Source organism: Cyphomyrmex costatus, unplaced genomic scaffold (assembly GCF_001594065.2).
Source record: "Cyphomyrmex costatus isolate MS0001 unplaced genomic scaffold, Ccosl1.0 scaffold685, whole genome shotgun sequence".
In the NCBI taxonomy this organism is placed as follows: Eukaryota; Metazoa; Arthropoda; class Insecta; order Hymenoptera; family Formicidae; genus Cyphomyrmex; species Cyphomyrmex costatus.
In genome coordinates this window covers 1241100-1263667 of record NW_017280250.1, presented here as the reverse complement: position 1 = coordinate 1263667, position 22568 = coordinate 1241100, and the positions used below count along the sequence as shown (strand labels likewise).

Here is a 22568-nt window from a genome sequence, read left to right as displayed (position 1 = left end):
ATGAGAATTTTGTAAAATGTCACATTTTTGTATCTTACAGCTCTCTTGCTTAAGAATATATTACTGAATATATATTACAATGAAATATCTTCAATTTTATTCCACGATTTACGACCACAAGTTGTTTGCCACAAGTATCATGGAAATTTTGTTTGTCATTTTTTTTCACATTTACATAGAAATAAAGGAAAGATTACAATTTTAATGACAATGTAAGAAATACATAAAAGATAGCGAAGCAACAAGTGGAAGACATTTATCAATCTATTGTTATCACTCATTACTCTTTAGATTCATCAGCCTATCTTGATATTGATAATCGGATCGAAATCACGCGATCTACATTATCAGATATTGTATGACAAAAGCGGTGACGTTTGTGGTTGAATTGTATAGGTTCCAAAAATTTTTGGTCGAAGGATATAAAAAAAAGATGATAAAAATGAAACGGTTATTTTTATTTTTCAATTATCGCTGTTTATTCGATAGTCTTTTATTTCATTTTCTGGAATGGTGAAACGATTTCCTTATATTTTTTATTAAAAATATTTTGTATTTTTGTCTTTAAAATGTAACCCTGTGAAGAGTGCTTCATCAATCATTCTGCAATCTTGATTCTCAAATTATTATTTTTTAATTTATATTGAAAAAATTTATGCATTGAAATCGATGATAAATTCATGTTCGTTTATCACTTTTTTATACCCTTAGACGGGAAACTTTGGACGTATACTTGTACACGTATCAGTCGAACCTCTTGCGACGTCGTCTTGTGTATGTATGTACGTATATACGATACACGCGTGTGTGACAAGTGGACGGCCGAGCGAGCTTTTAAAAATAAACAACGAGAAACTCGGCGACCGTGCGAAGCGAGCAGAGGTAGAACGAATCCGCGTTCCGCGCGTTCAGGTGCGTGTGCAAGCGCGTAGAACGCACGCATGCAGCCGGGTGTTATTTTAACGCCCATGCTTCAACCTCAGCTCGGTCCTTTCGTTCATATTGTTCGTGTGCTGTCTATGACGTTTCGCGCGATCGTACTCAGGACTTCGCGGATAAATAAACGTCCGTTATCGCCGTTATTGTTTTCCTGCGACTTTCGTGAATCTTCACGCGTCGGCTGATTCTCTTTTAGACTCGCGGAAGGATCTTGACGTTCTCGATCAAGGATTCTCCACGACGACAGGTGGAACGCACGTGGTACGCGCGCGGCGATCCCGTTTAGCGACATCGTGACATGGCGCAAGGACGAAGAATATTTTCGGTGAAATTGTCAACGGCAACTTTCCAGGATTTGGAGGACGATTGGACTTTGCTCTGCCACGACCTCAACAGCTGGACACAAAATGGTGAGGCACAGTGCATGTTCTGTTAACCAGGAGTATACTTCGGGCACTATATAACGAGCCAAGTTGCTTCGTTAGATCAGGTGAAACAACTTGTTATTGACAGCATTGTACAGGAGAAGCTGTGGGTATTACGACATTCGTTACGAAAGCGGTTGTGCGATAGCACTTCGTGACATTTCGTATTCTAACCAGGTTCTAACGAGACTGTCGACTAGTAGATCGGTTCCGCACATCTATTTGACGTTCACGAAAAACCCGTTTTGATCGCTCTCGAAACTCGATGTTTCAGAGAACATCGATAGCATGGTATTATCTACCTATTCGAGTATCGCAAATGATCGTCGCACGTTATAATAAAGAAAAATGTGTTTCTAATGTAGATGTCTTCAAAATTGAATAATAACCGAAAAAATAATACTAAAAAATATGCAAATAATTCTAAAAATATGCGATTGCATAATGAGCTTCCTTATGTTTAATTATTCATCCTTGTTGTTTACAAATATTTAACAAAAACGAAATGATCATATATTACCCTGTACGCGCTACGTTCGGTTTGGACGTTCACATGTTGAAAGATTTATTCTACATTCCTTTTGTGTAATAATAGCACTAAAAATAGGATGAATCTTACAAGACGTAAACGTGTTCAAACCGAAGGCACAAGACTTGCTACTCATAATTTGTTCTTATTTAGACAATCTTACAGTTCTAATGATCATGACGAGGCGATCTTAAATATAAAAACCATTTATAAATATCGCCTATGAATGTCAATTCGAAAGTCGCGTAACAACGAGTCGTCGTAACGGGAAAAAAATCAAAAGAAGGTGGGAAGAAATATTTATCGGATGGGATCGACCGTTAATACCCGCCGGGGATTCGACGGTAACTTTCTTTTCATAGAGGAAGATCATCACTAGCGGTGCGAAACTCCGCGCCGCGGACGTATCGCTTGTTGGAAATAAGGACCTCCAGCTGTTTATTCTTCGCGTAAGCAAGATGCTGTGTATGTCGTACGTGGGAAAAGGACTTTGACTAGCGGGAATCGCGCGCCGCGATCCAAGTCATTCTCCTTTTTTTTTTATTATACGCGCGTGTATAATCCGACGTAACGCCGTGCCATCGACGCGCGGACACGTCGCTCGATTACACACTTTCCTCGTTGAAAACTATGCCGGTATGTGCGATTACGTAAAGCGTGGCTTGCACGGTTTAAACACACCGCCGATCCTCCCGCATCGGGCGGCGTTATTGTCAAGTAGCGTGTAAAAGTGAAAACGCTAATAAAAAATAAATTCCATTTAATATAAACTTTCGAATGATGTAAACAGCTGGATAATAATGTATAAAAGTACAAAAGTTTGCTATTTGACAATTAAATAGTTTTTATTGTATTGATTAAGTAATTTTTATTTTGATAGAAATAAAAATTATTTTACACCTGTGAATCGTATAATGTTTATGAGAATAAAATTTAAATTATTATATTATTTAAAAATAATTATTATTCCCCTCACACGCGTACACTTACTTCCACAAATTTATAATTTATACTTTCATAATAATTCTACCGTGGCATAAACGGTAAAACGAGAACGAAACTCATTAAGCAAACAATTAAAATGTGTCACCCACGAGAGTTCGCGCTCACGCGGGAATACTTCTGACATTCTGCAAACAATACACATAAAATATGTTCGCGCGATCCACTTTTCCCTCGACTCCAACGGAGTCAGACACAAACGGAATTCGAATAAATCGCGACGCTCTCAGCGAGTTTTCGCGTTGCGACCGTTATGGAGTTGCGTTACGCATAAATGGCAGGTCCCGAATGACAGGCATGACAGCGATCGACTCGCAGCTTTCCTTAACGACAGCTCTTCGCCTCGTTTTAAGGAGACCTCATCGAGATCTGTGGATACTTTCCCATCAATCAGCGCGAGTTGCGATTTCCCGGATAGATTATTATGATTTTAAAAGTATTCAGAGATTTGACAACCGCCGTCCTACTTTATGGAAATTTAATACTTAGAACTAGCTTATTAATCACTTATTCTGAAGTATTCAACAGTACTTTGAATACTCGAACTAAATGATAAATTGGCCAGTACTAGTATTAAATTTCTCTAAAGGCTACCCCACGATTTCTTCGATAAAATCAATACTTCTGTTCGGATTAACTCACGAAAACAAACACACATGGGCATCTTGCTTGGAAAGTCTCGCGAGGAAACATCGCGAACTTTCGCGATTGTAACTTCCAGGTTCGAGATCGAATTATTCTTCCTTGAAGAGAAGAACTTGAAATTTTTCTCATTACTCTCTTCATTATATAAATTATAAATTAAGCGTAGCGGATGAAGTGAGCAATGAGAAAAAAAATTATTAATCACAATCTTGTCAAAGTCGCTCTATACATAAAATCGATAACTGTAGATAACTCTGATTATTATATGTGTACGCAATAATTATAGTTATCTGGAGTTATCGAGTTTTTCTCTTTAGAGTGAGACTTCCGTAAGATTAATTAATAATTTTTACCATTACTTACTTCAACCGCTAGGATTTATAAAGTGACTTCAATCAAATTGACTTTAATTGATGAGTAATTTGTCGAGTAACATTTTTATAATATTTTATTAACGTATAATTAAAATTATTAAATTTATTTCTTTTGATTAGATTAAAGACAATAAATCATACAATGAAAAAGTTTGTTACAAGTGCAGTTGCAGTCGATTGAATCAAATATCATTTTATGAATTATTGCTCCTAATCTAATCAAACGAACAATTAATAAATTTTATCCACGTTAGCAAAATACCAAGAAAATGTTAGTCAACAAATTAATCACCAATTAAGTCAATTGGAGTTTGCTCGAAGTCACTTTATAAGTCGCATCGTTAAAGTCGCAGGTTAAAGTGAGTAATGATAAAAAATATTAATCAAACTCTGACCAAAGTCGCATTATAGATAAATCATTAAGACAACTTTATCGTATACATATAAAGACTAACTTCTATAGTTAGAATAACTATAAATAGCATGAATGAAAAAAAAATGTAAGACGTCAGCAAAGTTGCCTTACCTAAAGTATAAAAAACACGATAATCAAAGTACAAGGTTGATAGATCCTAAAGCCAAAAAAAAAAGTGAGCAGAATACAAAAAAATATACTGATCACAAAACAGAATGTGAACTAGATGGAGCGTAAACAGAACCTAAATAAAAATACACGTACGATACTGGATGAGTCTATAAAAAAAAAAAAACAAGATTAGTTGCTACTCTCGTTGTCGTGCACACACCGCACGATCAACGGTTGATCAAGGATGCTCCAGATGATGCACGTGAGAGCAGATGAATGCGCTCGATAGATACGCGAGAGTAACGCGGGACGACACAACGACAACAGAAACGTTACGGTATCGTATCGGATCGCAACGGGTCGTTAGGTAGCCAACTCCGCCACGACGATTAGTCTCGCATACCGATCGAGAAGAGCGGCACGAGAAAAAAATACCTGGACGCGCGGCCGTACTCGCGCGGCCATCAGTCGCGATTGCGATAACGGTGAAACGGAAACGACGGTTTTCGCCGAACGCGTGCCGATTCTCCCGCGGATACTGCTAAGAAAAGAAAGAGGGAAGAGATATTCGTACTGTTGAATTCGTAATGTCAAATTCGATCCAATTGCAATTATTTTTAATCGTTTCTCACAAGTCTCACCACTGATTTCGGCGCAGTAAACACAGAGTATAACTGCAATATTGCAGTAACATTGTAACATATCTGCAATACAGCAGGATAAATCAAGCGTGGATAGATCGCCGATGATGGTAATGGTGACGACGTGAAATCACCGCAATCGTTTTCTAACGCGGAAAACGGAAGGCCGACTTTTCCGTGACTCTCGCCGTGCAATGGAGATTTCGCACGTAAGACGTAATTCACTTACGACGACGTGAGGGAAACGGCTCTGCGAGATGAAATGGAAACGCGAATCACCCTTCGCTTTGAGGCTATCGGAAACTAATCGAGAATGTATTCGTCCCATCAAATTGAAACGAGCTATTCCTCTTAATCGAGTATCTATATACCGGCATCTCTATACGCGCTCGAAGGAGGCGTATAATTTCGAAGACTGATGAAGTGGGTTCTCATAAGCGGAGTTTCATTGTGCCCCCTTCGTCTATCGCAATCCTAATTGTCTATCGATCCTGAGAACGCGGTGATCGGTAAGAGGAGTTGGCTCCGCTGCGCGACGCGGTATCAGGAATAGTAATTTCTTCTAATAGCAGGAAGAGAGCGCAGTATCGTTCCCGTATCTTCACGGGAGAAGAGGAGGTCCACGTCTTCAGCGAAAGACGAGGAGGACCGGCGAGGAATCCCGGCAGGATCGCGAAAGTCTGAGGTACGCTTCATCGGCGAGAAGGCATTCCCCGTATTGTCCATCGGTTCTGATTATATGTCATTAATAACGGCATATCGCAAGAGATAAGGCGGGACGCGTTTACCGATAATTAGGAGACACTCAAACCTTGGATCTTTCTGCAAGCCGATACTCCTTTGCGCTATACGTTACATTGTAGATATTATTATTGCGAACGTGCAATCTCCTCGGGGGAACCGGCGAACGGGTAAACATCGGTTATGGTCCTTCAGCTTTCCCGCCCAACCGTGGAAGACGAAACGAATCTGTGAGATACTGTTCTTATCGGTGATGATTGGACACCTGCTTGTTCGTGCTTGCTGTTCGACCGGAAACGCGAGAACACCTCGTGGTATCTTGGTGAAATTAGGCTAGGATAATAATTTGGACTTTCGACACATGATTAAGTCGGTGCGCGGTGATAGGTGAGTGGCCACGCCACTTATTACTGACCGTAATCAGACGAGTTCGCCTTCTTCCCTTGATATCAGTGCCACAATTGCAATTTTTCAACTGATGTTCCATTATAGAGATCGACTATCCTTCTACTGGAGATCCCACCATTCTGTCAGAGATCGATTGCTACTATCAAAATTGTTACCTACTTTCTTAGTGGTACTTTTTGTAAAAAGAGTCCATCAGATCTTTCTGCCGAAGATTTTTTCCTGAATTGAAAAATCGACATGCGTATACTTACTCTCTAAATTCTTTGAAATAAAATTTCACTCTAAAGAGTAAAAATAAAATTATCGAAATAAGTGGCTTAATTTTCAATCTTTAAAAATGAGATCTTATTCCTCAGGTAATTCACTTTTTTAGAGAGTTTCGAAGATTTTTGATTCTTTCAAGTTCAAAATTAAAATATTGAGGTCTTCGAAGCAAATCACTAGTTCTAGTCATAAAATTGTAGAGGTGACAACCGTAAAGCGATAGTCGGTGCTCGTGGAGGATAAAAAAGGAAAGAAAATCAGGACTGCTTTCGTCGGCGGAAAAATTATATCCGACGAGAAGCATGCCGATGAAGATAGATAGCGTCGCGTTTTTAAATGACGGAGATATAAATACACATTACGCTACTTTGACACCACGCATCGATCTCCGGTGGAAGCCGGTTTTCACGTAGAGGAACAATTAATTACTATCTGCCTAGCGCGAATCGAAGTCCTTTGCATTAATGGATGCGCGACGGGTTTTTCGTACATGCATCGCGCATACGAGATGACAACCGCTAGTTATTTGCATGCCACGCGGTTAATCATCAGATATAGCCTGCGATAACACAGGTTATCTTATTAAATGAATTACTAAGTGGGTCTTGCGCGACCATATACCGTTAACGTGTAAAATTATCTATGTGCCGCTTACAACCCGACGATTCTTATCGGGCTGGAAAGCCAATTTTTCGTCATTGCGTGCGGAAGTCACATATATCCGTTTATCAAATGTTGACGCGTACTTTCAAAAGGTAGATCGAGACATGTCAGAAACAAATCTTTATAGATGCTTTCCATTTAGTGCCACAAGTCGACACAAAGTCCTTCTTGGTATTCAATAAATCAGATTGACGTAAAGATGCGTGTTTAATACAAAATAATATAAATATAAAATATAATTTAATATGAAATAATATAAATTGCGGAATCCTCAATACACTTTATGTGCTGTTAGATAAAACATATATTTTAAATTATAAAATATTTGCATTTTACTTTTATTCTCAGTTAAATGTACCGAAAAATTCTAAATATTTGTTTTAATAGTTTCTAAGTAAATATTCACTAAGTGTAACCGTACATATATTACAATTAGTAAACTTTTCAAATGTGTGTCTAATCGAATTCATTAACGGCTAAAAGATATTAAAAGATAATAAAACGACACTTGTGTCGACTAATATCGTTAAACGGAAGCACCTTTAATGATTATTGCGAAATCGTAATTAAAGCGCAAAAAGGACGAAGTGTCAGGATTAGATCGAAGCGTCCACCGGCGTGCACTAAGACGTTAATCCCGTTCGGCGTATATAACGGGAGAAATGAATTATTCTTGAGTACACACTACCTGAGACGGATATGCTAGCGTATGCATGAACGCATACGTAGAATGCAACGCGCCGATGTCAGTGCAAAATGAATGCCACCCGGTTAGAAACGCGAACGGTTGTCAAAGCCGTGATGAAAACTGTCGATTTGTTAAGTCATTTCTATCACACACCTCGGTACCGGAAGTTCCCTATCTCTTCCTCTTATACTGCATTAAAACTAAAAGTAATAATACGTTACAAGTACTGAGAAAAATCTCCGATCGTGTACCAATAAGAAGTATAATGTATAAACAGAATGAATTCTGATCTCATTCTGATACCATTATGATGATATTGATAAATCAGACTTGTGGTTATCATAATTGAATATAATTCTGATTATATCTCGACTAGAATATTTGATACATTTATAGTTTATAAATATCTGATTTGTATCTTTCTGGTTGAATTTATCAGAATTTCAATTAATGCAACAAGACTTTCCAGTAGATATGGGAAAATATAATTGATTAACAGCGAATTCGATTGGCCGCACTCAGTGTGCACTGATGTATATTAAAACTGTCGTATAAATTGACGTAAAAAGGTATATGATTTGATATAAACATAGAAATCAATTAAACTGTGAAATTTCAATATATTTACTTTTTTTTTTTTATTATTCAGTTAGATGAAATGTATATATTAATTTAAAATATATTTGCATTTCACTTTTCCCGTCAGATTAGAGTTTTTAGATCGGCTTTAATATGTATCGGTGCGCAGTAATGCGTTCAATTAAATTTACAATAAGATAAACTGATACGATATTATAAAGACGCAATAGTGTACAATATAATAGAAAAATATATATATACACTGAAAAAATGTTATAAATCTCTCAACACATATTTCTTTGAATAAACTAAATAAACATGAACTTTTATACGGTAAATAAATATTACTTAATAAAAAAACAGTTAAATCAAATTAATGTTTTTTAATCTTTTTTATTCAAATAATTACATGTTTATATTTAATAAATATTTACTTAGTAATATTCAAGCAAATATTTATTAAGATTTTTAGTATTTCTTTTTAAAGAAATTTATATATTTTCAAGAAAGTAATTTAATGTGAGCAATGATAGAGTATATATCTATTGATCACGCAATACGATATTAAAAAGTAACAAAGAATTTTCAAAGCTGTTTTCAGACTCGTTATTTTACATCGCAGTCGTAATACTAGTAGCAGCGATATGTTATTACGCAATACAACATTAGCTACAACAGCGCGAGAGAGCGAAGGGAATGGAGACCTGCATAAATCACACAACGCGTGCGGCGTTTATTGCACGTCGCGTGAAGCGTCGTGAACAATAATGATAACCAGGACTTTCTCCAATATCCGATCACATTTCTCTACGCATTACGACAAAGCGTTACGGAACGAATAATTCGGCAACGCCGACGAACTTGTGCGTGATGCGTAACGCGAATTTATGCCGTCGCCGTTAATTATGCCAACGCGATGAAATCATAAACAAATCGGGATGCGCAACGTCATTTACATTTTTGCCTCGTTCCGCGCTCCGGAGACGGAGACGGACATCCGCCAGAGAGTTCCTCCATTGTCGTGACTTTTGCCGCACATTTCTTGGTGGGAAGGGAATAAATGCTTACGAATAGTCTACATGTTTCTTCGGGATTTGTGTATTATTCAAGAGAGTCTTGTACTGGTGAATTCATGTATATGTACTCAGATAACATAAAATCTAAAATAGCCCAGCCGAGCCATTCATAAGTAATCCACTAATCTCATCGTGTGTATTAACGATAAGAGTTAACATCAAAACGTGGTGTGAATTTAAAGCCCCTGGTATTTATATCGACACGATGAGTATCACATAGACTTTTCATGGTGTTAAATTTTCATACCTATATTTTGTAAAGTATAGACGTCTCTCGCAAAAATGTCTTTAAAATGTTCAATCCTAAAAATCGTCTTGAGACTCGGACAAAGAAGGAATCGATTAATTATGTTGGTCAATTGACCGAATTTTTCAAATGTGATCAGAAAATTGACAAAAAAAAATTTTAGTTCGAAATTTCAGATTTCCTCTTTCACCCCCTGAAATATTAATTAATTAGAGCATTACTAGAGCTTTAATGGATATTACTAACAATAAGACATTAGTGGGCACAAACAATTGGACGTTACTTGGGCATTACTTGAGCCTGAAGGCTTATTGAACATCAGTAGATATTGATGTATACACAATTCAAGCAGTTTACCTGTTTTACCCTTCACTAAATTAGTGATTAATATGCAATTTCTTCATTTCCAGATAAATTGCGGATAACTTTATCCAAATATCTCCATTGTATTCTGGAAGATATCTCCTGGATAAAGTTATTTAGAGATGAAGAAATTGGCCTTGTCATGAATTTAGATTTTACATCGTCCAGATAGATATATTTGAAGGCGAAGGTAACCGGTCACCGGTCATCAGCGGTCATCGCGGGAGCTCGATGTCTTCCACCATACATCAGCGCAGCGATAATAACGCGATATAGCGCAGTCGCCGACAGCGACGGCGGCGGCGACTGTTATTGATCGTGCGTCATGCGCCGCCGTGTTTCACGGCGAACAGCGGTGCGGGACGCGGCGCAGACCAGCGCAGACGGTCGCTATACGCCTGGACGCGACTCAGCCTGGCGGGGCAGTGCCAGCGGTGCCAGTCAAGCCGGAGTGACAACGTCGGAGTGACCGCGTCGTGAGCTGTCAAATTGCCGTCTTCGTTTGGTATATCGTAGTATCTCCGCAAAAACCGCGTGGTCGGTCCTCGAATCCGCGGCCGCCTGGTCCGAAGCACACGGGGACGATCGGGGCGATCCCGAGGAGACGACGGACGCGTCGTCGCAGGTGGCCGTCAGGAGTAACCACCGTCGCCCACCACCGCCGCCGTCGGGAGAAAGTGACGTTCTCCGGAGTCGGTAGCCCATGGCCGGCGGCTTTTCGCGAGCTCTCCGAGGTCCGTGAGGCCCGCGAGTCCTCGAAGTTCCCGCACGTCGATTGGCTCGCCCGTGGCCGTTCAGCGAGCGCGCGCCAATAGCTCCGCGAGCGCACGGGCCAGGCGGCCCCTCGCGCCGCGCGCCGTGCTGCGCTCGGCTGTATCGAGAACGTGCGCACGGCACAGGTGGGCATCGTCGCGAAAATGAGTCTGCTGTCCTCTTCGATCGGCGGCGTCCGCTACCACGCGGACGAGGATGCCGACCAGAACATGCTCCAGGGTAAATTCGCCTTTGTTTTCGATTACCATAAAAAAGAATTTGCTAATAGCCAAAATTAAATGTGTCTTATTAATTAAGTAATTGAAATATATCACTTTATCAATATTGTTATCTAGGCTCTAAAGATTCAGGCTTGATCGGCCTCGAAAGATACTGTACTTAATATATCGTTTATTTTACTTTCCTAATATTTAATATTACAGACGTATTATTAACGTGACAAATATTTAGAAAATAAAATAATTTTTGTGTTATGTATTAACTAACTGGTTTAAAATTGGCATTATTTTTACGAAACATTTGGTAACTATTATCAAACTCTCTCGGTGCACATTCGCGCGGAAGATCGGTACTTATTAACGACGACGCGTCTCGCGACGTCAATCAATACATTTTCGACAGGCTATATTGGAAACGTCAATTGTTCGAGATTCTGCCTCTTGAAAGTGTCGCCCTCGCGATACGCGAGCGCCTCCGATGTCAAGGCCGCAGCGATTGTCTTGCCAAGGACGCGCAGGTGCAATCAACGCCGGAATTACCGCGAGCTGTTTTTCGAGGTCGATCTTGAGACATCTGACGAATCGATGAAGCTGCGCGAGTCGCGCACGTTCGCAAGAGTGCAAACAAAAACAAACGTGCAAGCGTGAAACGCAGGTCGACGCGCGCAAATTCCACTCTGGATACCGTCTGTTGCATAATTGCAAAAGCGAGTCAGCGAGCGCGACCAGTCGTCTACGTGAGAAACCGTCGCGCGTGGCAAAAATGGTGTATCTGCGATTACGTAGATTTGTTTTTCAAAACGAGTCACGTTCGATGCTAAGCTTCCACCTACCTCGTCCCTTGGAAACGACAAAAATTATCCATCGCATGTCCCAGGTCGGGACCGAACGACCGCCGTAGTCGAGCCGACATGACTCATCGATTTGTCGCGTTATACCCGTTCTATTCGTGTGGGCGCCGCGAGTGGAAGACGTTCAAAGCATCAGCTCTTGAAGGTATTCTCTCGTGGTCGCATCTTCACTAGAGCATCGCGAACGTCTTCGAGTCGAGAACTCTAGAGTTTCCAAGATCCGATCGTTTTTTTGGGGTCTCTGAGTCCAATATTGTTAATTTTAATAATCACATTGAAACAAATGTTCGATGATTGTGACTATAATTGTAGATAAAATAATTATTCTTAGGAGCGCCATTTTTAACATTGTTATTTTATGATAGTAATAATTATTTTTTTAGTTTAATGTAAAAGTTTTTATATATGGTCGTCTTCGAAAATGACTATAAAATTATAGTGATTTTCAGAGGCAAACACATATACATGTATAGTAAAATTCTGAACTTGCCGGGAAATAAAACAATTCCGATATCCAAACGGTTCGGATAATGCAGGTTCACTGCTTCTCTTCTCTACTTATTATTAGTCTTGATAATAGGAGCCGACGTTCAGAAAACTGGAGTCGAACACGTCGAGCTCTTTTATTATCTGCACTATGGGCGTCATAGTTTATATAAATTTTTTTCAATTTTATAATATAGGAACTCATGAACTGAGTTGGCATATTTGAAACTAATCATAGACTTGTTCGTATAAATGGAGTGCAGATAAATGGAGTTACAGTTATGCTGTATAAAATTAAAAAAAAAATTATTATTATTATTATACTAACATATAGCAGTAATAATTACAAAATTGGAGCTCCTATTATAATTATTTTACCATGCAATTATAGTTATAAGTAACACACAAACACTTATCTTTTAGTACATATACAGCATTGATATGAAAAATTTCTTTTCGATATGAAAAATGCCCAAACAGACACAGAAAAGACTGTTTTGCTGAAATCTAAAAATTTAGCTACACACAAATCCAAAGATAATTTTGTTAGATCATCAAAATAATTACATAAAAGTCTCAAACTATAATTTCTTACTATAGAATATCAAAATTGTTTACAGCATTGCTCTTCATGTTTGAGATTCCTACGTAATTATTTTGATGGTCCAATAAAATTATTTTTAGCTCGATATTAAATTAAACACTTCAGCAAAATCATCCTTTCTGTCGAAACTTTTCACGGAACATCTCACTGGTGACCGGTCATCCTTCGCTCGTTGACTCTTGAATTCGCGATTAATTGCGACGAAGAAAAAACAAAGAAAGTAAAAGCGCTCGATAAGCGGCGCGATTCAATTTTATCGCCGAGTATGACCTTACTGTTATTTTCGTCGGCGATTTCCGCATGATCGGTCGACTAACGATTCGTTCAACTACTGGACATACTTTTCTCGGACGGAGTCTTCATAATCTATATAATACGATTTATCTCACATCAAAGTTAATCTACTTTTTGTTATTTATTTCTACGCGAGGCACGCCCGTGGCTATCCTTCATTTTCAACCGCAGGCATCGTTACGTTACGCCTCTGCTCATCATGAAAACGCGATCTTTATGCGATATGAATGTCAGACAAGATCCCTCGTGAGAGGAGACGCGTGCAACGAGAAAATCACGTCACAACCAAACAAGGAATACACCAAGTCGAGAGAAAGTCAAAATGACTTTATTTCGACGTCATGAAAGTCTAAATAATTTTTTTACAAAATTTTTTATTGATACAAAAAATCAGACTAAAACATAATTTGATTTTTTGTAGACTTTATATGTTCCTTAAGAAACAGAGAGCAAGTCATTATAATATCAAAATAATATCAAAAGAACTCTTCAAACTGATCATTAAGTCACCTTTCAATCTTTTACGATTCTCTTCTCAACGTCATTTCGATTTACCGTAATTTATACTGTTCTCCTTGAGATGTTAACGCCAGAAACGCGAGAGTTTTATGGATATTGATCGGCGGGAGTATTTTAGATCGCGGAGTCTGCGCAACGTGCTCGGCGAACTCATCGTGGAGGCGGTCTGGCGTTAACGCGCCATGAAGGAGGCGTAGGTAATTTACGGAAGAAAACACTGACGGGCTCTTGCAAATCGCGGTGGTTCCCTCGTTTCATTCGCCGAGGAGACGTGCTTTGAGTTCGCGCTCGAACGATTCGTCGACTATCATCGTCGCGACCATCTCAGGGACTATTTAGATCTATCGCGATCCGTTCATCCACGACACGCTATTAAGCTATTAAAATGGTATATATATGTGCGCGGAGAATGAAGTGCACGAGCTTACGGGCAAGATAAATAAAAGACGATGATTTATGCAAACGACTCGCGCCATTGCCGGTCGCGTTCTGGTTGCTCCTTCCTCTCTCGCAGATTGGCATACCTAATATTGCCGGCAAGGAAATGACGGTTGCGCATATTTATGATCCACGCTTGGGGCACTCGCGCATGCAGCTCTCCGTGTTCCCCGTAAAAATCCTGGTATGTGGGGCACAAATAATATGCGGCCCGACCGACTTGGGCGCCCGCGGTAGTGACAGACGATTAATCGACAATTACAGCGCGTTCCAGAAAAAGTATATACCGATTAGGAACGAAGGCTCTTAATAGACATACGATATATCCTCAATTAATCTCTTAACTGGAGCATGTAGGACCTCCACAAATTTCTTTCTATGTCTCAACATCTAATTACAGAATATATCGATCATATAATTTTTTCTCAGCGAAAACATGAAGAGTAAAATTGTTTGCATGTGTATGTGTAAGAAGTGCTGTCCCTCAGCGTTCGGCGCGCGGCGCTATACACCCTCGTACCGAAGCACACACGTACATGTTACTGGGAGCGCGAAGGGAGAAAGTAGTGGGGGGTGCTCCGATATTCTATCCTTAGCGCATTGAACGAGATGCCTGCTCGCGGTGTCCTTTTGCTGTCTCACACATTTGTTACTAGTGAGATGTCTCCGGTGTCTCTCGCTCGTCAATGTTCATAATAGTACTTTTATTATACACAAAGTGTTGTAATTATGCATAAAAATTTTTAATATTGTAAAAAATTGTTGTGCATAATTACAACATTACGTGTAATTTTGAGATTCATTGTAATAGCATGCATTTGTAAATTTGCAGAAAGATCAGTAGCAGAAATTGCTGCTGATATTCCGCGTTATGAAAAAACTGTCCGACGATGGATACGACGATTTACCGAGGGCGATGATCATGCAAAGCATGATCATCGTCAGAATAATCATGCTCCTCGTAAGACCGGACCGGAACAAGTGCAGGCTCTCGTCGCTGCAGTTGCTGAGCGACCTTTCGGCACCGTCCAGGAAGCCACCAACGCAGCGAATGTTCAAATATCCGAGAGGACCGCCCAGCAACGTTTAAACGAAGCTGGGTTTCAGTGCTACCGACCAGCCCACAAAATTCCGTTGACTCCTGTCCATCGGGAGCAACGTGTCGCGTTTGCTTTGGAGAATCTGGCGACGAGCCGTGAGGAATGGGAGGCAACGATTTGGACCGATGAAAAGATCTTCGTATCGTCTGCCGTCGATCGCAAACCTCATGTGTGGCGTCCAAAGGATCAACGGTTGCATCTAGATCATGCTATGCCTTCATGTGCAATGTGGGGCTGGATTTCCGGCACTGCAGTCGGTGAGCTGGTGGACATTCCCACACAAATGAACTCTGCAGAATACATTTGCATACTGGAAGAAATTTTTCTTCCGTCAGTACGCGCAATCTATCCCGTAGAGGAAATGCCTGTTATCCGACTGGTGCAAGATAACAGTCCATTCCACAAATCGCGTGAAACACAAGCATGGTTTCGGAATCATCCGGAGATTCAGTTGGTGAACTGGCCTGCTCGTTCGCCAGATCTAAATTTGATCGAAAATATTTGGGCACAAATGGTTCAACGATGGAAACCAAGAAGGAAGAGGACGATATCAGCGTTAGTCAATCACGCGAAAGAAGTCTGGGAAGAACTTCGGTTACAACCAGGCTTTCTTTCAAACTTGATTGATTCGATACCTAATCGACTTAATCAAGTTATTGACCGGTCTGGATATTGGACCGATTATATTAAAAGATTTAATATTTAATTTATAAGATATCTTTTAATTATGAACTTCTTCCGCGCTTGCACCACGATCGGCCCTTTTCAGGGCCAATAAAACGACGAGTAGAAACGTTTATAGAGGCGTCTCATTAGTTCGACTCGTCCAGTTGGCTGGTCAGCGACGTCCGATATCGTGAAAACTAATAAACATATTAGTTTTCGCGATATTAAATTTTTATTCAAATAAATAATGTTTTGTACAAGCATATATTATTACAATGAAACAAATTTTAGTTAAATAAATAGAAATATTAAGTCCAAAGAAACCTTTTTCTCTGTGTATTATATGAATTAAAAATTTAAATTTATAAAAATATGTATAATTATGAAAAGTACTATTTCTATACGTTATTTCGTATGACATTACATCATACTCTATTCATTTATTCTATTATATGTTCTTACATTTAATTGTAAATTTATTTTTACAATTTTGCGATACAAAATATTAATTTCATTTGTAAACTGCAAATTTACAAATGCATGGAAAGCTATTGCAATGAATCTCAAAATTACACGTAATGTTGTAATTATGCACAACAATTTTTTACAGTATTAAAAATTTTTATGCATAATTACAACATTTTGTGTATAATAAAAGTATTATTATGAATACTGACGAGCGAGAGACACCGGAGTATCTCACTAGTAACAAATGTGTGAGACAGCGAAAGGACACCGCGAGCAGGCATCACGTTCAATGCGCTAAGGATAGAATATCGGAGCACCCCCCACTACTTTCTCCCTTCGCGCTCCCAGTAACACGTACGTGTGTGCTTCGGTACGAGTGTGTAGCGCCGCGTGCCGAACGCAGAGAGACAGTATTTCTACCGATGCGTGTACATATACACATACATGTAAAAAATTTGTATATATATTTGTTATTTTCGTTCTAGGGAAAAAATTACATTGGCCTCCAGAACGACTTTGCTGAAGTAATTAAGTTAGACGTACAAATCTGAAAATATGTAATTTTATTGGATTATATAAAATGATTATGTAGGACGCTCTCGAGCTGGCTGCTAAAACATCGAAACCTTTTGCAACACTGTTCATTACGTTTGAGTTTCCTACATAATTATTTTCACTTCTAATAAAATTAATCTCGGATCTGCATCTATCTAAATTTTTTATAGATATAGTTTTATAAAATCGTTCTTCTCAAGCACGATCGAGTCTTCAAAGATTTATTTTAGAAAATTATCACGTAATAAAATGATAAAATATAAAATAAAATGATAAAATTTTATAATGAGTCAAAGAGTAAAGGCAAACGTGGCACGATTGTATAGCGTGTCTTTGGGATTTAAGGTTAACCACCCTAAGGGAGAAACCCTGTTTGGTAGGTTGCCATGAAACACCCTCTTCGAGTTTTCTATACATATCGATCGTAATGGTTTCTAAGCTGAGAGTCTGATTGTACATAAGAGAAGAATATGAAGAAAAAAATATCGTACTATCCTACCTGATGGCCTCACGATGATTTATCACGTGTTCATGTCTTATACCAATCAACTTTATAATCACGATTTAATTCACTCCTTATCCTTTTCTAATTCTTAAAACAAGAAAAAGGTAAAAAGTATAAATTATTCCAAAATTATTAAGTTAATCTATGTGGGAAGAAACAGACATTCTTGCGGTTTATCTCATGAAATGCAGTAGCGCACGACAATAATTTGTTTTTTATTAAAACATAATTGACAATCTTATCGCGAAATCAACGTGTCGATGAATTCACGTTCTTTGCATTTTGAACGTCACCCGACGAATATAAACGACTCGAAAAGTAACTTTTGAGTAAAAGCAGTTTTATAAAATTACTCGCGTTCTATCTTAACGATCTTCTTTAATGAAGTGTACGATCGATTCGATATAGATCAACTAAATAACAACTTCCTCGTAAATTGACGATTATCATATAGATGAGCGATCTGCTCCGTAATAATGGGATCGATATTGCAATCTCTTTTTCCGTACGTCGACACTTCAATAGTTGCCTTGCAATACGGATGTCTCTATTGTTGCCGAACAGCATCGCGAAAAAATATCAGAACGCGAGAAAGGAAATCAAACTTTCTCGTAGCGTCTGTAATCAAAATATTATACACGCTTATTGCCATCGGCTTCGAAACGCAATCTCTTTATTGACTTTTGCGCACAGACAGATATACCTTATCGCCGAACTCCCGTAACTTTATAACAATTATAGGATAACGTTGAAACTGGGTCTGATTGGAAATAATGGAAGCGAGAGCAACGTTAAACTTCGTTGCTCGGCACAAATGCGCCTTTCCAGGATCTGTTATCTATTGTTATTTTTCTCTGCGATGGACGTCGATATATTCTTCGATTAGTTCCAATCCCCCATATTTAGGTCTGATTTACTTTTGCCGTACCGGTCGGGACATTTCTGTTAGACCAGTCCAACTATCCGCTTTATTTCTATGGAGAAAGTCGCATTGTGATAAGAATGTTTTTACAAACCCTTTAATCGAGGAATTGTAAAGAATATTGTCGAATCATTTTATATTTCTAAGCTTGTTCGATGTTATCGAACATTATCGAACATCGTAAAATCTCTCGCTCTAGAAAGTATCAAAATCGTACGACACTTTAGACAGGGCGTATTTATGTTATGATAAATTGAGTGGCATTGATATCAATATCGATAATGATTTATAATTTCTGTACTTCTACAGTGAAAGGAGGAAAGAGATAGTCTAGTTTCAAGAGGTTTGGTTGTAATCAAAATTGATATGCTGCACACTTTTGTAAACGACTGTTAACTAAAGTGCGAACACGAGCTCAGCGCTCTAATGACCGGCGCAAATCATTTATGCAAAGCTGGTATATAAATCCTGTTAAATATCAAAAGAGCAATGGTAACATCTCTTGAGTTAAACAACATTTTTAACTTCCATGTGTATTAAAATGTAAATCACAATCCATTTCTCAATCCATCAATCTTTTTCTGATTGAATCGTTTGGTTTCAGTTTGGTAAACATCCTTATTAACGTATGTTCTTAATAAATAATAAACTAATTAATATCGGAAACATAATAATTTTTCTGTAACTCTCGAGATAAAATAACAAGTTTAAGCCAAATGAGAGTATAACGCAGTTGCTGAAGCGTAATTAAATTTATTTTATAAAATAATAAACTAATAAACTAATTTGAGTCAAATTTAATATATTTCTTGAAAAAAGATAAGACCAAACAAGATTTAAATATGTAGATAAACTTCATATTAATAGATAAGGAACTACGAGTCTAGAGCTATAATAAAAAGCGTCTAAAATTAGGTCATAAGACATTTTTTGCGTCTAAAAAAACGCGACTTATAAAGACTCTTTATGTCACAATTTTAGATCTTGTGTTGTTCGGATAGATATTTGTTGCTAAATTTTAAACAAAGTACAACAGACAAAAACAACAAAAGATCGAAACGACGTTCGTCATTTAATTTTAAACTATACTTTATTTAAAATTTAGCAATAAATATCTACCTAATTTGTAGCCGTTGATCTGTTAATTGAACATTTCTTGAATAAATTTGTTTAACTCTATTGTTTTAATTAAATTAATGACATATTGAGAAGGAGCAGTAGCGATTTGTAGAAATGATTAAAAGTAGCTGAAATTGAATATAATTTGACATTATGAATTGAACAAGTAAAAATTAGCTAGAAAATCTAGAAAATCTCAGGCTTCGTATAAAACGACAGAATAAAGCTTTTATGTAGTAAGTTTTTTTACGAGGACCGCTACAAACACGCGTTAGTTCCGTTCTACTGGACTCAACTTCTCTCTCAAGTGAAGATTTCGAGTGACAGAAGCCATTCACAGAGGTATTCACAGACAATTCTTATATTTAAGAACGATTTGAAGTACAGTCTTAAGATATCATGAACCAATCAGAAAGCCGTATTCGCATCTCAAACATTACTTAAGACGTCTTGAAATAAGAATGAAATAAGAATACCGTCCATAGTCTGTTCTTATTTTAACAATGTCTTAAGTAATACCGTAAAATACTATATAATACAGTTCTTTGATTGAATTCATAACACCTTAAGACTATACTTAAGACGATTTTATACAAGAATCGACTATATGGATACCGGCCTAAAAACAGTATTAGCATCTTAAAACATCACTTAAGACAGTCTTAAATAAGAACGGTCTATAAACACCGACCAGAGATATGTCCTGATACACGCGGTAGTTCATACCAGTGATGCTTGTTAAACCGGAATTCCGGTGTCTAAAGTATGCGTTATTGAAATTGGAGAGAGAGAGCCGCGAGGTTCGCAAAAACAACGGTTGCGTTTTTATCGTACTTGGTATCGTACATCAACATCAGTCCGCGAACTTTCCAATGTCGCGCACCTTCGTTTACCTCGCGATCAAGTGGAGCGTAAGCGTATCACGTTTATATCGGTCATTTTCCTACGGTAAATATGATCCGTTTTGACGATTAAGCTTGTTAATTAAAGTTTGCATCTCTTTTTGTCAAACGACAGGTAATTGGCGAAGCAAATGTTTATCTAATCGTGAGGAAAGTCGCGAACTCTTTGACACGAACTTGATTCGATTATAATTATCGCCTCTGGGGGTTTTTCTCTCTCCCTCGTGTAATTGGAGGTGATAAGGAAGAGAGTATACTGAGGGTCTTTGCCGTGCGAACATTGTTTTCTTCCTGTGTGTGCACGAGAGTAAAAAGGGGAAGAACTACTCTCTCTTTTTCTCTTGATTCTATCAATCGATTTGTGCTTAATTAGCCGCACATCGAGAATTACAAAAATAGTTAATTATCAAATTGAATTATCAAATTGAGCCTTGATTAACTTTGACGTATAATTTCTCCCGATTTTCCCCACTTCACGCTCGCGGCGGATGTAGATTCGCATCAAAGGCTTTCAGACCGTTTATTTAAGAACAGCTTATTGCGCTCTCATGTACTTTTTGCCGTTTATTGTTTCTATTAAGATCTCTAATGGTACGTTTCATATGCCATTAAAAGCAGATCGAAATCTTGTATAATACATCGCGTAAAAGCCTTCTTACTCCATGCGCATACCAGTTCGATTAATCGGAGCGTTTAGAGAGGAACACGCACGACTCTACCTCGGCGCTAAGCCATCACGTTCTTGACCCAGCGGGTCGGCCGACTAAAAACATGATGGACGCAGAATCGTTACGCTCGTGTAACACTTTAGTCCGATCTCGCGTCGAGCGGCTCCCGCGCGATGTATTCGTCTATGAGAAAACGTATCGCGATCGTCTAATCTCCAATCTGTACGACGAAACCTTCGGCCGGTGTCGGCGGGGAAAGAGGAAGCGAAGCTATAATAGGAGAGCCGCTGAATTTTAATCCGACGACGGCCGCGCCGGCATGAATCCGATCGGACGTCGACTCCTCGTCCGCGCCGGGCGATTATATGCCCGGTAACGGTACAAGGTGCAGCGCGCACTCGCGATGACCGAGAGAGACCCTCGTACAGATGCCTATCCTCGCGTAGAGAGATGCACCAGCCGACGAATCTCCGTGACCTGGAACGGAAAGGCTCCGCGGCGGCCGACCGCCACGAGTTTCCCGCCTAGAATACAATACGATATGCCCGTAAGAGCATACACGCTCGTAGATAGGTATACATGCACCGGTTGATCGAATAATGAATAATTTTCTAAGGCTCGGTTCTACGAGAGACCCTCCAACAAAAGTTTGGCTCAAAAGTTTCATATGGGTCCTCAGTTTCAGCGAAATCACGCGAGAGAGAAGGACATACACACTGAGAAAAATGTGTTGGATTAATTTGAATTCTGGTTGAAAATCAACGAGAATTGCAGAATTTTCTAGTTAAATTTATACCGAAGTTTTTAAATAATTCTGATTGAATTCTGATTAATAAATTGGAATCTTCTGGTTCGTCCATTTTTAACCGGATATTGTTCTCCATTCGTTACTTCTTTCTCTTTCTCTCCTCTTTTGTTCTACCTTTTTCTTATCTTTTTCTTTCTCTATTTTTCTTGTTTGTATATTCTCGTTAAATTCATTTTTACCTACTATTACATTTCTATACATTATTTTATTATATTTTCTCTTGTAAATTATTCTCGCTCGTGTATAGTGGATACTTTTTAGACGTATCGGTTTGACATTTATTAGTGCAATCTATTGAAGCAGGTGAAAGAAGCCTTTATTTCTCGAAATCATATATAAAGACACACCGCTATATAACTTTCACCTCTACAATGATTCCAGTCACTTGTACGTTTTTAGAGGACTTTTGCCCTATATAGATTGTTAAGAAATAGCGAACCGATTAATTCTAAGAATTATAAAAAAATAAATTAATAAAATAATTCTAAGAATAATATATAATTCCAAGAGTTAAAAAAAGATAAACGATGAGTTACGCCGGGATTAAGTTAATCTTACGTT

The 22568-nt window shown here is 38.5% G+C and overlaps 1 protein-coding gene across 1 annotated transcript in view; it reads left to right on the top strand.

Moving 5' to 3' along the window:
* Positions 1 to 10509: 10509 nt before the first annotated feature.
* centrocortin (cerebellar degeneration-related protein 2-like) overlaps positions 10510 to 22568 on the top strand; it is a 31619-nt gene continuing 19560 nt past the window's right edge. Inside the window, exon 1 of the mRNA XM_018547741.1 lies at positions 10510 to 11103. Coding sequence (XP_018403243.1) covers positions 11028 to 11103 — 76 coding nt within the window. The 5' untranslated portion in view covers positions 10510 to 11027. The remainder of the gene's footprint in view (positions 11104 to 22568) is intronic.